Source organism: Mytilus edulis, chromosome 1 (genome assembly GCF_963676685.1).
Source record: "Mytilus edulis chromosome 1, xbMytEdul2.2, whole genome shotgun sequence".
Taxonomy (NCBI): Eukaryota; Metazoa; Mollusca; class Bivalvia; order Mytilida; family Mytilidae; genus Mytilus; species Mytilus edulis.
This window is the reverse complement of record NC_092344.1, coordinates 120,733,407-120,749,883: the sequence shown is the minus strand read 5'-3', so window position 1 is coordinate 120,749,883 and position 16,477 is coordinate 120,733,407. Positions and strand designations below refer to the sequence as shown.

At 33.4% G+C, this 16,477-nt stretch overlaps 1 protein-coding gene across 48 annotated transcripts in view; it reads left to right on the top strand.

The window, feature by feature from the left end:
* Window positions 1-16,477, top strand: part of LOC139503822 (polypyrimidine tract-binding protein 1-like) — an 88,224-nt gene that overhangs the window by 58,911 nt on the left and 12,836 nt on the right. For 47 of the 48 annotated variants that reach the window (XM_071293924.1, XM_071293977.1, XM_071293857.1 and 44 more), the window contains 2 exons: window positions 13,910-14,059; window positions 15,369-15,515. In XM_071293924.1, the coding sequence (XP_071150025.1) occupies window positions 13,910-14,059; window positions 15,369-15,515 (297 nt within the window). Of the gene's footprint in view, window positions 1-13,907; window positions 14,060-15,368; window positions 15,516-16,477 lie in introns of all 48 variants that reach the window. The other variant, XM_071294003.1, reaches the window with a different exon arrangement.

Below are 16,477 nucleotides of genomic sequence, written 5' to 3'. Positions count from 1 at the left end.
TGACCAAAAATGTATATACAACTTCATTTATAAATTAATCTGAATTTCATAGCGCGTCGTCACAATAATGAAAGTTATAAAAACAATCTATAACCAGCAGATCTATACTTCTATAAAGAAAGTATTCTTGTACAAATAGGTATTTATTATAAAATTTGCAAGGGTTACGTGGAACCCAGTGTCTCGCCTACTTTTGCTGTTTATCACACACTCAACAAAAATCATGAAAAAAATCAATAAAAATATTCTTCTCGATACTACAGAGAAGTGATCGAATTCGCGTTTCTTTACCGTCAAAATAAATTACGTTATCGACAAACTTATTTCAGAAGTGACATAATTCAATTTTCTTCATCGACAAAATATTTCATGTCCAACGTGTAAGTTTTCATTGTTTAAGTCGAAGTTTTTTTAACACAGTAACATTTTTTGTAATCAACCTCTGTCATTGGCATTTTCATTTTAACGGTAAGGCAGCAACCATTTGATTTTCTGGGGGGGCTATGGTTTTTTTTTCGCCTTCGGCGAAGAACAATCTATTTTTTTAGCGACAAACCGAAAACAATTTTTTTCTTTCAATTTTAGCATAACATATAGTGGGAGCTGAGGGTGAAACAAACAATTTTTTTTTCTCAGGGTCCAAAACAAATTATATTTTTCACCAAAACCTGGAAACAAACTTTTTTTTCCAAAAAAAACCATAGCCCCCCCCCCCAGAAAATCAAATGGTTGCTGCCTAAAGGAGCAAATACATGATCTATCATTTGTTACGAGGAAAGCATTATTCAATCGAACATATGGTTTTTTTCATGAAATATATTATGAAATACAAAGGAGTTGATTTGATCAAATACTTTCGAACTGACGGAAACAAAAATACATAATCTAGAATGTGTGTTCTGTCATAAACAATGGCTTCGTCGTGCGAATCGACGAGATCATGTTACATGTAACTGATCTTAGCTGTAGAAATAGTTAGTGCGACCTCAATAAAATCTTTACCCAACAACGCGTGAAGAATGAGTACAGAATCGTCCCATACAGGACTATGTTATCCTAGTATATTATCCGAAAGTTAAGAATAGAATCTGGTCAAATTTTGAAATTAAACATGTGGGATTTTTTTTACTTTAGCCACGTACCATTTAATTTTCATGGAGGAACGAGCCTGGTAGTTTTTAGAAAACAATATTCTGACCCTGATTTTGACTTAAAAAATCTGCTGCCTCAATATTTTGTCATATGAAAAAAAAATTGTCAACAAAATTTTCCGGTATAAACTTTAATATAAAATGTGTCTATGAGACACAGATGCCCCCGCCAAACAGGAATTAGACAAATGACAGACCTGAAAAGGGGAGAAACGGTACTTTTCACCTTGATAAAGCTTCAGACCAAATATCAAACCAATCCGACATACACAAGCCGATATATATTTGACAAAAAGTGCATAGACCGGACGTACAGACGTACAGACAAGGGTAAATCTTAATGCCACATCGCCTATGAAAGATGTGGGCATGAAAATCTGACCAGCGAAGCGGTTATTAAAATATCCTGAGATATATAACTATATATCCCCCTTTTCCTCTCCTGAAAATCAAATGTTTCGTGCCTTAGCAGATGTTTGTTAGCACTAAGTTGTTCAATTAACGCGGACAAGAGGAAATGTATACATTGTATGTGTATTTCGACAAAAATTGGTAAATTAACACCAGAGATTCCTTCGTTTGATCGAGAGTTTTCTTGCTTCAAGCTGAATAATTCACACCGTTCTACATGGAAAAGAAAGATTTAAACCAAAGTTCCGGCGGGCTTTTTCACGTCCTAAATTTCGAGACCTGACAATCCGGGACATCAAAACTCCACTTTACCAACAAAAAGATAATCCCAGCTTTATTTCTTGATAAAGGGTCTCTGGTAATAATGATACGAAGTCAGAATTAACTCGGGTTTTAAGAAAAGCATACGTAAGCTTTCTCGTTTGAATTGTTTACAATGTCTTATCGGGGCCTTTTATAGCCGACTATGCGGTATGGGCTTTGCTCATTGATGAAGGCCGTACGGTTACCTGTAGTTGTTAATGTTTGTGTCATTTTGGTCTTTTGTGGATAGTTGTCTCATTGGCAATAATACCACATCTTACTTTTTATATGTGTACATTCTGGATTTCAAAAGTAAGAATTTTTGACAACATATTTGGCCTTGAATAGTGCCTTTTTCCAGAAAAGAAGGTCAGATGTTAAACTAAGATGCATAATGGCAATCGTCTTGGTTGAGGATCGAAGTCGCTGGATTCAACGTTTGAAGGAGACTAATCAAGTGTAATTTCAGCAGATATGTCGAGATTTGGCAAGTGGCAATTTTATTTCAGCGTGGCGACCAAACATTTTCAAGAACTGGCTGGAAACGATCAAGATTCTTTCAAAATTTGGTTCCTATTTAATCAGTTGTTTCATTTACACAAGCATGGTGGGCCGTGGAAGTATAAATGCTACCAAATGTTCACACTTCTTTGTCAGCTATAGAAATACCGCGTCTAAAATGAATTAATAGTACTCGGTATACAATGCAATGAATTATTCCAAACATTTAATAAGTATTCATATCTTCAAAATGTCTGTGCATGAAAATACCAAACTGTATACTATTATTGAGAGGACTGCACTTGTTTAATAAAATACATGTTTTGTTTGTAGCCAAAACTTCCTAGATCAAAGACATGGGAGTGCGATCCCCTGACACCTGTTTCTAAGCAATGAAAATGTTTCGTTCTAACGATATAGCTTTGATTTTACGAATGTAAATTTTGGTCTACCCCACATGTACAGCTTTCCCCAGCCAATCCCAATTTTCGTTCTTGTTCCTATTCTTGCCAATGAAAATCAGATGTCAATTTGCAATGCTAAATATAAGTCATAAAAGAGCAAGACCTAAATTTAGTATGCAAGACTCGCGTTTCTTCTATTTAAGACTCGTCAGTGACGCTCGAATCAAGATAATTGAAAAGGTTTTCCTACTGGATAATGTTTTTAGGTGTATTTGGTGTATTTACTTTTGTGATATATAATTGCGTGCAGTCTAACCATCCATGTATAAACGAATATTCAGTTAGAAATGACAAATATCTGTTAACCCATATTTCTTTACCAAAAAGCAGATTGGGTGAATTTCTGTGTGATTTTTGTAATTCGTCTGTTACTGCTTTTGTTTTTATTGATTTTTCCTTTGACAACTTGTTGGGGAGGGTTGGCATACCACTGAACTAGTTTAACTCCTGTGCCTGACCCAAGTCAGGAATTGTGATCATAGGTTTGTCTTCGTTGTTTTGAGTTGAATGTTTTGTTACATGTACAGCAGGTAAGAGCAGGTAAATTTTAGGCATACACGTTTATTTATTTGACACGATTTAGAGCTTTTCACAAGGATTGGAAATCCAACCTTGTTTCTCGCTAACATGTTTAACCCAGCCACATTATTTATGTATGTGCCTGTCCCAAGTCAGGAGCCTGTAATTCATTGGTTGTCGTTTGTTTATGTGTTACATATTTGTTTTTCGTTCATTTTTTTTACATAAATAAGGCCGTTATTTTTCTTGTTTGAATTGTTTTACATTGTCTTATCGGGGCCTTTTATAGCCGACTATATGCGGTATGGGCTTTGCTCATTGTTGAAGACCGTACGGTGACCTATAATTGTTAATGTTTGTGTCATTTGGTCTTTTGTGGATAGTTGTCTCATTGGCAATCATACCTCATCTTCTTTTTTTATATTGTTGAAGGTCTTGTGGAGACTTTAAGACTTGTTTTTTTTTTCTCTCGTGGTCAAGGTGTTATATCTGACATTTACCCCATATTTTTTTTTTTTCATGTTCAAGAAGAAATAAACAGACATTTAACAATATATTCTTACTAAACAAAAGTGATCAATTTTCAAAAAAAATAAAATCACATATTAATTTTCAAATTATTCTTTAAACTCTTGCAGAATATGTCACCGGTCACTCCCCGGTGAATTAATACACATCAAAAAATCAAAAAATCAAAAAATCAAAAAATCAAATAAAAATTCCTTCGACGATCATTATTTTCCCACGGCACGTTAGGTAATTCACAGATGATAATAAACCTTTTCTTCAGGCCAACAATTGTTCTGATTTCCACAACTTCTTTCTTCAAAGTTTGAATTGGGCACTGTCGAATTTTGAGAACCCTGAGACTGGTAGCCATACATGTATGTAAAGTTTGTGTCATTTGGGGTATGTGGTGGGTTATAAAAACCAGTAGGAGGGTTACAATTTTCAGGTGTTCTTCCATTACTTGGATCAGAACTTTCCGGATTGGGAAAAGTGTGAGATGTAGGCGCCTGTCGTGTATTAGCTGAATTGTAACATTCGTCACCAAACTTCGGAAACTTTACATTAAACGTTGGATTTTCCTGAAGTCTTTTCCTAACTGGGTCATTTTGTCGAACGTCTTTTTTTCCTAGTCTCTTGAACTTATTAAAGTATTCTTCGATGATTTGGGGGAAATTCTTTCGCTCCCTTTCCAGATCCAACGGAATTTTCCCTTTGTAATGTTGCTCAAGGATGTAGCTGTGACAATTTATCTTTTGAGACTTCAAGAGTCTTCCGTTTTCTCTATTACTTCTGAAAGTGTAATCATCAGGGTTGGAATTCACTAAATGTGGTGTGATGACACTTGTGAAAGATGACGACACTTGCTTCTCTAGCAGCTGTTTAGCTTTTAAATCGGTCTGAAATTTGCTGAGATCCTTTTCTAACTGTCTTTTACTTTCGGCAGCGTCGTTTACTTGTTTCTTCTCTTGTGGATGCTTATCTATGTCATTGCACTGCATTGCCGATACACACGGCCCCTGAGGACAATTTCTTTTAGTATGTCCACTACGCATGTGACACAATCCGCATTGCTGTCGGCTCCTGTCCCCATTAATAAGAGGGTTACTAAATTTTGTAGTAAGTGATTCCAGAAATTCAGTGGCACTCTCTAATTCAACTTGTTTAACACGAGTTTCGTCTTCTAAAGTAGCCATTTCTTCCTGAAGTGGGGTTTTGTAAACGAAAGTGTTTTCGTCTTCACATTTGGTATCCATGGCATATTGACCAAGGCCATGTAGGCTGTTATCATTCACTGGCGCGAATAATGCCTTCTTTGTCTTCACTGTCTCTCGGTCTTTGAAAATGTCACAGTCTAGTCCGAGGTGAGAGTTTGGAGTTCTCTGCTTTGCTGCCATATTTAGTAGATTTCTCTTGTGTGCCTCGGGAACAGTTGACGCAAATTCATTAATATCCTTTTCTTGAAAAAACTTCATGTAGTATGAAGTTGTGAATCCAAGCCTCCTTAAATCTGGAACATACTGAAGGAGATCAGTATTTACGGATGACAAAAAATCCTCAATGGACAAGCGTTTTGGCGTTCTCACGGTATCCATCGTGTCGTAACTTTGAGTGAACAGATGTTAAGTTAGCGGTGTCTAGCCCCTTTGAAGTCAGTAGAACAGTCCATTATATAGACGTGGGGGTGTTTATTTAAATGAATTGAATTGATAGAGAAAAAAAATCAAATATGGATATCTTTTTGGCGATGAAAGATACAATTAGATTTTCTGTTGACTGTTTAGAATTTTGATCAGACGCTCCCCGGACTGAAATCAATTTTCTTATACTCAGGGTATAACTGTTCAAAAAAAGTCCAGGAGGTTTATGGTAGCAGTATTGTACAGGTCACATTAAAATAGTGGTAACCAATCCCATCCCCTCCAAGGGAAAAAAACCTGTTACATAAAGTTTTTTTTGTCAATTTGTGTCCAGAATAAGAAAAAAACATGGGATTTAAAAGGTAAAGGGAGGTCCTTCTTGTAGGCCTCTGTTGACTATACTTTGAGACTTCATCCATTTCTTTTTAATCCATTTCAAGATAGGAGAAAATATACCCGGCCCTTGTGAGAAAGTCAAATGGTTGTCATCGTCCTTCGGTTATGTTCAATTCTTAACATTTAATTGAAAAGGGTTAAGCGGGGAGGGGCTTGATTTTTTGTCGAAAGAGAATATTTTTTTGAGAGTAGCGCGCGAATATTTTTGTACTGTTTTAACTGCGCGGCAAATAATTTTGTTTCTTCAAAATATAACATTAGTTTTTTTGGGTTACATGGTGGAAATCTTGCTTCATATATTTTTTAGGAAAATACCAAGCCCCCCCCCTAAGGTTATTAGTAATTTCCCATAGGGTCCTATATATGAATCACAGTTCGGACATCGCGGCCATCCTTATTGGTGGGCGGGATCACCGGATACAAAATCAGAGTTACCCATCCTATAGTCATTCCACAAAAGTTTGGTTTCAATAAAGAAAATAAATCTAGACAATAAAAAAATTTAACGGATTTTCAAAAGGTACCTACATGTATATTAAGCTAGGATTCGACAGTAGTGGCCGTCCAGTTGGGTGTGCAAGGCCGTCGAATACAATTCTTATTAGCACCTATCAAATGATCATTACACCTGCATGAGATTAGTTCTCATTTATTAAAAATTTCCAGATAAACAGATTTTTATAATGAATAACCCACATGGTCCTATGTTAAACAAAGTTCGGACGTTGCGACTATCTTGGTTGGCAGAAAGTTTTTATTTGAATTTGATGTCGAAGGACTTTTAAGAAAATCACAACAACAGCACAGGCGGCCACTGTAGAGTCTTTAATAAATTTGGGAATTTATGATTTTTTTTTATTGTCTTATGTTAATTTTTTTTTATTTAATGTATCCGAGTACAAAATTAGCAAATCACAAACATTAAAACTACACTATTCGATGCGATTTCTTTAATAAATCTTCAAATGAGTAGATTCGGTAAGGCCACATTTTGGTCCCATATTTTTGTGGTATTTTCAAAGTGCCTCAAAATCGCCATACGAGAGTCAAATCAAAGAAAATATAATACTCAACAGAAAAATAGTCTTTGCTGGTCAAGACATTGTTTCTTTGTTGTGTTTTGAATTCTGCGAATTTATAAAACTCATGGAAAATATGTAAATTTGACAGCTCCATTTTAGCGAACTTAGCAAATTTTATCAACAAACTTATATTGATCTTTATTAAAGCAACATTTGAGTATTGAATCAGCACAGTTTCGGTTTTCTCTTAATCAGTTCAAGTTTGGGGCCGACACCAATTCTTTTCAAATCATGTCCTTTCCTGGAAAATGTACATGTATTTTAATCATCAAATTTGCAGTCCAGATCGACGTGATTTGATTTCATCTTATCCAATTATTAATTAAAATAAGAATTACAAATATTGCTTACAAAACATGCAGACACACATTGATTCAGAATGTGCATCGCCAAACAAAGTTGAGTTTAAAGCAATGCCGCCGGATAAGGTCCTACATATGAAAATCTTTTAAGTTTTTTGTTTGCAAAAAATCCTGATGCTCTAAGACAACTTTCATGCATTAGACGATTGCTATTACTATATTTTGGTTAAGCTTTGTCCGGTCGTTTTATGCCTTTTAATTTCTTTTAAGTATTGTTTTCTCCCCTAAACGAAATAAATGGTTCATTCTGGACACAGATTTTTTAGCGCCTTATTGATTTGGTCATTAATTCTTTATTTGATAGTTTACTTTTGACATTTGCGCCTTGCAATGGAGAGACAAAACAAATACGGAAGGAGATTTAAAAAGGGGTTCAAATTATCAGATGACTTTCGAACACTGACTATTGACAAATGTTTAGAATATGGTGGTAATTCGGATAACCAAACAATACCAAGGGGTACATTTTCAAAAGTGTCGGAGGAATTAAAGGTGACTGACTTTTTCGTGAGAAAAATGTGGAAACAGTTCTGTATAGATAAAGAAATGAAGTGTAAACCTCACAAAGGACTGCAACCGAAATTATCAAATCCTGATAAAGAATACATTCTTGCAAAGAAGATGGAAAAACCAACTATTAGTTTGTCTGAATTGAGAGAAAAACTCCTTCACAACTCTGTTGTGCCCAATAATAATGTTTCCCGAATGACAATCTGCAGAGTCATTAAAAAAGATCTGAATATGACGTTCAAAAAGGTGTCTCGGCCTAAGGCAGAGAGATTTACTGCTGCAAATCTACGTTACACACAAGCTTTCATTGATCATATACAAACTTTAGATGCAAATAAGATTCTTTTTATGGATGAATCGGGTTATGTGGTCACAGTTGCTAATCGAACTAGAGGCCATTCGGAAGTTGGAACAAGATGTGTGGAGGTGGAAAGATACCATCCGAATCCTAATGTCACCTTGAATTTGATCGTCGGACTAAATGGGAGAATGTATCATAACTTTGTAGACGGAACATCCGATACAAACACATACTTACAATTTATGGGAGAAGCATCGCATGCCAATACGGAAAATGGAATCTCCGTTATTTCTCCTGGGGATACGATAATCGTTGATAATTCACCTCTACACAGGAACCGGGCAGAGGTAACTCTTGCAAATTTCTTCGCGCCGATGGGTGTAACACTGATTTTTATGCCTGTTTATTCGCCTGATCTCAGCGCGGCAGAGCCAGTTTTCATGAAGTCGAAAACAGTTTTGAAACAAGAACGATTTCAAACTATCATTAAGGAAAATCTGAAATTTGCTGTTTCTCTAAGTTTGGGGGAAGTAACCACATCAGACACGAGAGGGTTCTTCAATGGGACAGGAATGTTCAATGTTTGATTTATTGGTTATTGTCACAGTGAATAAAAAGAAAATAAAAGCGTTCATATATTCTTTATATCGTCTGTAATCTCTATACTTTCGTTTCCATGAAAAGGCAAATATAGCTTACGTTTACATACAACATAAGAACGAATTGCACTGTACATGCTGTAGTTTATAGATAGTTTCTTTGAAAGTTGTTATAAAGAATTATTTGCATCACTGTATCCAGGTTCATTTAATTTTAGAAATCACCGGTTTTTAGCAGTGCGATTCGAATTTATGTTTACTACCACAGAAACAATGACTGCGACTCAGATAAATTCATTATGAATACTGAATAGCATAAATACTCATTGATTGAATAACATTGATCATGACTTTATCGGGGTCGCATCCATCGTTTCTACAATAAACATGACCTCATCGATTTGCTCAATGTAGATATTATATACTGCTTGCACTGTGAATATTTATTGGATTCAACACTTATAGTTTTTCTTTCGTCTGATACATAATACCCCATATCTTTTCTTTTTCATACCTATCTGTTTATTATGTCCCCGGGATTATGTCAATCATACATTGTTGCAATACCGACATTCTTGTACTTTGTCACAGAAAAATCTGAAATAAATTTCCTTCAAATCGAAGTAAAAATACAAATGTACCCTTTAACATTTGAAATGTTGAAGACAAAATTGCTCTATATCTTAAGTTATTAATTGACGAATATTTGAAATTTAAACCTCTATAAGATGTGATGTACGGCATTTCATTTTATCATTGGTAATGATCAATATCCGACAGAGAAGAAATATTCATAGTGCTCAGAAAGTTTTCGTAAATATTGTTAGATACCACTAATTGTTCCAACAATCAAGAAAACAGAGACAAACAGGGGGAAAAATATGAAAATGAAAAGATATGACTCAAGTGTTAGCAAGTTCAGGGGGACGGCACTCAATTTACAAAAAGATAATTGATGTTTTAAGGAACTGTAGAGGTCTCCACATGTTTTCAACAAGGGTAGAATACAAAACCTTGAATATAAAAGCCTCGAAATCCATGATACTTTCTCTGTGCGGTAGTTATCTCTACAAAATCCAATCATGTACACGACATATAATACATGTATATTCATACATGTTTATTTAGAAACTGGGAATTTATTTTTGTTTCCAGACAGAATTATAAGTTTATGTATAAGTGCCTCCATTCACTGCACAATTGTAAATTGTCTTCCCAAAGACCAGCAAAAATAAATGGCACGAGTTCACGTAGTCATAAAAAAAGTCGTATAATTTACGTTATCGAACAAAAAATCAGAAATATATACGGAATATTATATGTGAATGGTTAGGAAATCCGTTTCCCTTACATGTTTTAAAAGTCAAAGAAAAATGTTTTCCCTGATACAAACGTTTATTAAAGAACCAGCTTTGTGTAACATATAGACAAATACTATCAAGACGTCCGTCTATAAATCTTTTTTTTTCTGTTCTGACTTTGAAGAAACGACTACTTTTCGCCCAATCGAAATGGTGCATGGACATATTTTGTTTAATATTATTACAATTATTTTCAATATTATCGGTATAAAACATGAATATCGACACATGAAAGTTTGTCAGCATTGTCAATCTTTTTAACGTTAGTGTACCAATAGTTTGGTCACTACCTCATTAAGTTTATCGATAACGTAGCTAATTTTGACGGTAAAGAAACATCAATTCGATCACTTCTCTGTTACGGGCTGTATGGCATGTTGGGCAGATGTTTAAAAACTTTTAAGATTTGTAGATTTTAAAATAAAAAATATGTCTGTCAAGGTAGAATATGATACATTCGTTATAATGTGTTTTCTGTCAACGATGTAATTAACGGCATTCCATACATAAAGTACAGGAAAGATATTAATATATTAATAAAAACTAGTTTAATTAATGCTTGCACTTCAAACCTTTAAAGGGGGGTCTTGTCTTTGGTTTCTGATGATTTTGTTGTGTATAAAAAACATAAACAGATATATAAAGTTCCTTAACCAAGTACCAGACAATTCTCCAAAACAGTTGACAGAGACAAACACCTTTTATACACTTTGAGACAAGTTTACCCCCAATAATATTGAACTAGTACAGTAATATTACGGGGGTATTGAGGGATGAGAACAATGACTGGAATCACAACATGTGTTCTGGGACAGAGAACATTTGAATATGTACCATGTGTTCTCACTGTTCTGGGACAGACCATATGAATGTGTACTTTGTGTTCTGGGACAGGGAACATATGAATATGTACCATGTGTTCTGGGACAGAGAACATTTGAATATGTACCATGTGTTCTCACTGTTCTGGGACAGAGAACATAAGAATATGTTCCAATTTCTGTATCTTTAATGCAGATCTGCAATAAAAACATATACTGTTAGAAAAGAATAATGCACCAAATATTTTGTTTTCATAGGGAAATAAGATGAAAAAAAACATGTTAAAGATAAAATCAGATCCTAATAACATACTCTGAAATATGTTCTCAATGCTCTCTGTAATATATGACTAGTGTTATCAAACTTTATCCTGTAAAATAAGTAATCATGTGCATGTGTACATGATATACTTTTCAAAATGCAAAATTGATCATGTATTAAACAATCTGTCTGTAACAAATAGATATTGTATACTGTATGGCAGCCTTGAATTGATTGACAAATTCTCTAAGATGTTCTAGTTAACCCTAGATTAGTCTTCATTAAATGCATTGAGGATAAGTAAGGTTAGTTGTCACAGAATAACTAGCATGACCACTTCAGGAAATGTTTGTATATTAACATTGTACCCGTTACATGTACGTATTCGAGCACCGGTTACATGTACATATTTGTCACAGTTATTCAAGCACCCGTTTGATGGATTGGAATGTCAGGAATTAGAAATCAATATGCTGTTTTAAAAGTCGTAGGGTATCATGATATGATACATATTGTCAACGCTGCGATAGTATTGATCTATTCTACCTATCATTGTTATTACCAAGGTGATACTACTGAAACCCACTTCATAATTGATAGAAATTTTGTCCCAGAGGAAAATTGTCATTAATCTTAATGGCACCTAAAGCTTTTGTGTCTCCATTGTCATGCAGATGATTGGTTGTTTTGTGGTTGTCATAGTGATTTGGTTGACACATCCTACAGATGTCCTGGTTCTTGTTTTAGTAATCCATTAGCAAAAACATAAACTGAAGCTTAATCTATCTATTGGAGGAAATAACAATTCTTTATTTACTGTATTAATAATCAGGCTACACAAATGTGGAATTAATCTCGTATTGTTAGATAGGAAGTTTTTCTGAAAAGATTTATTGAACTAGCTTTGTAATATATATGTAGGGTATTGTCCAAGTACAAAATCATAATAAGTTGTTATATTAGAAATACATTTATGGATAGTTAGATGCAATAAAGTATGTTTTAATGTGATTATGCTAAAATGATCAGAGCACAAGAGTAAGAAATAAGCCAAAACATTGGTGGCTCTTTAATGTTGCCCTAGGGTCAAGTTGACATGTCTTCCATGAATAAATTCTCAAACATACTCACTGATAGGTTCAAATATAAACATGACAAAGCATCAGTTTTATTTCTCAAATTTTGACTTTTGTTTTCAATCATTGAACGAAGTAAACAATCTTGTCCTGTTTCAAGTTGTTTATGTATTAAACTGTTTTATCTCAAGCTTTTTATTTACGAAATTTCGAAGAACAAATCTTTGGTTTTTTTTAAACTTTTTTTTGTATAAGTTTGATTTGAAGCCGGCAATTTAAATTTTATATTGAACAAGTGGAAGTAATAAACTACATATAAGATAAGTGTTATTTGGTATTAAAATGGAAAGATTATGTCCTTATAATTAAGTATTTCATTGTAATCCTTCCTGCTTAAATACACACACTTAATACACATGTATTTAAAATATACAACATGTTAGTTTTGCTACAATGGGCAAATGATATAAAATATCATATAAAAAATACAATGTATTAAAAAAAGTCATGACATGAGATATGCGTTTGGAGGGTAACAACAATATAACATGTAACATTTGTGTCTGACAATGGACAACATGTACCATCTTTATTATGTTGTGGTGTTTTTTAATGGCTAGGTTTTGTATTGGGATGAATTGTGAAACCTCAAAAGAATTGTATCATCTGCATGGTCTTAGAATTGGTTGGCAATTGATTGAAATGGAACAATACACCAGATGCTACATGTATCTATTGATAATCTGTCTCCCTCATGTAACAGTTGGGTACTAGTTTATCCTCGGGTTATTATCCAAACAACTGTATTGTCAGTTTTATGATGAAAAAATTATGTACAATCAACTGCAGTGGTAACATAATGATTATCTAACGAACAAAAAAACAAATCAGAAAACAAATAGCTTTTCCAAAACCATATCAACTGTCAATGTATTCACCAGCTGTAAGGCTTCCCTTTTATACACTGAGTTGGTATTCATAATAAGGTAACTTGTCCATGAACTACATTTCCAGTGCTTTTAACATACAAATTTTAAGTATTCAATTAAATAGATTGCAAAGTTCAATAATTTGTAGATTTCACAATACTGTTGTATATACAGCCTACACGTATGGGGTACTTTCTATCCATTAATGTTAAGTGTTGACATAAAGATAACGTAAAGCACCTGAGATTGTCATCCTCCATCGCCCACCCTTATCCCACACAGGTGAATGATTCTTACTCGTATATCATAATTTACTTAATAGAAGTAATATTACACGTGGCTATTCATAACTCACCTAAATTGGTCTAATATCTTATGCTTATATTACTATATACAACATTCAGTGACAGCTTCCAATTCTTTGGCAAGGACATACTTTCTTTATTTTTGTCATAGGTAGATTACATCAAGCTTTTAAGTGTATTACATTAAGGTTTTATTGCATTTTGTAAAGAAACTATTGCAATGATTGGTTGAAATTACAGAATTTGTATTTCCTTCTTCTCCCGATGAGATGTCTGTCGTAAATGAGACAAATATTACTATGTACCAGATGCTAACTGATCTAAGAAAAAGTATCCTCTTTGTTTTCTTGGTTAATCAAATAGTCAAATTTCATTTTAGATTAATGAAAATTTTATTGATATTTTGCAGGTAAAATTAGATGCCAACAACATGAATGGGCCATCACGAGTAGTCCATCTGAGAAGTCTACCACCAGATGTCACTGATGCTGAGGTGGTCCAGCTCGGAATACCATTCGGCAGAATGACCAATGTATTGTTACTCAAGCAGAAAGGCCAGGTATGATATTCCACTGCTTGTTAAAGCTATTTTCCTAATGCTTGTAGAGTAAGAACTTGCTTTATTTGTATAAACGTTAGCTCAAGCTTTGTAATTAAGACTGACAACTGCAAACAATATAGGTAGGCAAAGTTAATTTTGTATATATAGTTTTTAATTTTGATTGAATGTTATCCCAATTACAGTTGTACAATATACAAACAAAGCAAACAAGCAAACCAAAATCTTACTCTACATGCCATTAAAAGTTTGATGAACTTGTTTTGTTTATGTATGTGATTTTCTTGTCATCAATGCATGTAGGTGTAAGCAATGAATTATATGTACATTTCTGCATATCGTTAAAAAGTTGTTTTTTTTTAAATTAAAAATTAAATTCTGAAAACACACCTGTTGCAGTAATAATATAAAACTTTAACTGTTATTTTAATTAAAGTTTTAGCAATTTAAAACTTCGTAATTTTTCAATATGTATGCCAAAACTAATTTGCAAATGCTCAATTTTTACTGGAATATATCTGTAAAAAGTTTGAATAAGCTTAATGTGTTTAATTTTACTGTATAGAAAATTTTGTTTTTCTTGTGTCAATTATTTGCACATTATGCATTTTAAATATGCATGCATCAAACTGAAGAGATTTTAAATAGATAGTGAAGTCTTGATAATTGAACATTACAAATTAAGTCGATTGATATCAAACTCAAAACTTTTAAATATATTAAAAACATTTTAAAGGTAAATTTCTCAAAGATTTATTAAATTTTAAGTTTAGATAATGTACACAAAAAACATTTTTACAAGAGATCCTCCAAGAAAATGATTGTGAATGTTTGAAGTTGAGTATCTAGAATGAAGTGGGTGTATTAGTCTGAAGTGGTAATTTTTTATATGGGGTAATCATTTTTTCTGGTTTACCAATACAAAATTAAATAAATTAAGTACAAGATTAATTCTAAAAGTCATGAATCATGAATATGCAAATAATATTTGCCAATGTTCATTAAAAAATAAATCAATTTCTTAAAATAGCTTTTGTCAAAATATATAAAATGTAAAGATAATGACATATGAGTGAATCACTGTTCTTACAAGACTGACATGGGGTTTTAGAAGTTATATATCTCAAGTGACTTGTATCACTGGTCAGTTGTTGCCAAAACTTTGCTGATAATAATGTAATCTGGAGATTTAAAGTCTGCCAGACACCTAACCACTTCAGGCCATCAGTAATAAACAGACTTATTTAACAGATAAAGATGACCACAATTTACACCTAATGTTTACTTAATAATGTAACTCTTGTTTCAGGCTTTTCTGGAGTTTGAGGATGAACAAGCTGCTAACAATTTTGTCACATTACATCAGGAACATGCACCTCAGATCCGGGGCCGAACAGTGTTTGTACAGTTCTCTAACCATAAAGAATTAAAAACAGACCAAGCTCACTCATTTCAGGTTAGTCAAATGTAAAGTCATTGATAGGGAAGTAATTTGACCAGTACAGTTGACATTTTCTCCAGTTATTTCTGTTTGACAATATATTTTAATGATGTCAGTTTGAACATAATGACCACTGGAAAATTGACCAATTTTAGTGATATAAGGTCAGTGAAGATCTGGGGATGAAATCAAATTTGTTTGATCTTGCATAGTGTGTCTGTGGTCTTTAAATTTGAGCAAATTTCTACTCTTGCTCAAAATATAAATCTTTGTCCAAAATATGTATAGTGTCTGTGGTCTTGCCTTCAATATATATCTTTGTCCTAAATTTGTATACTATCTGTGGTTCTCATAGCTTAAGCCAATCTCTGTTCTCTTGCTCTTGATATAAATGTTTACTCTAAAATCAATTAATGTTAACTAGAAGTTAATTTGTGCTGGATTCCTTAGTATTGAATGATTTATAAAGCCTGTTATCATTCAAGCACAACACACAGTTTATTGTTTTCAGAAAGCAACATATTCTGTTGCCTATTTTCTGCTTAATACATGGTTTACAATGAAATCAAAGGCAATGTTTATTTGATGTCGGGAACAACTATGATATGTATTGATTATCATTAGTTTTGTTTTAATTGATTAACGTGTTTAGTTTTGTGATATGACATTGTTCCTTGTAAAATCTCGTAATTGTTGGAAACGTAAACATTTGGATGTGTATTTTGTTGTAATTAAGTTAGCTGTATTGGGTGAGATAACGGAACTGAAGCCATTTTATATGTACTGAGTCTGGAGGTTACAAAGTCTGTGTAAACAGTTAAGTTATTGGTTTTCTGCTGTATGACATAATGCAATAATAAAGATTGATCAAAAGAAAATGACTTATAACTCATCCGTTTATCTCTAACAACTTGGATTCAATTATTAACATTGTTCATTCAAATATTTTCAGCTGTTGCAAATTCTGTTTTGAGATC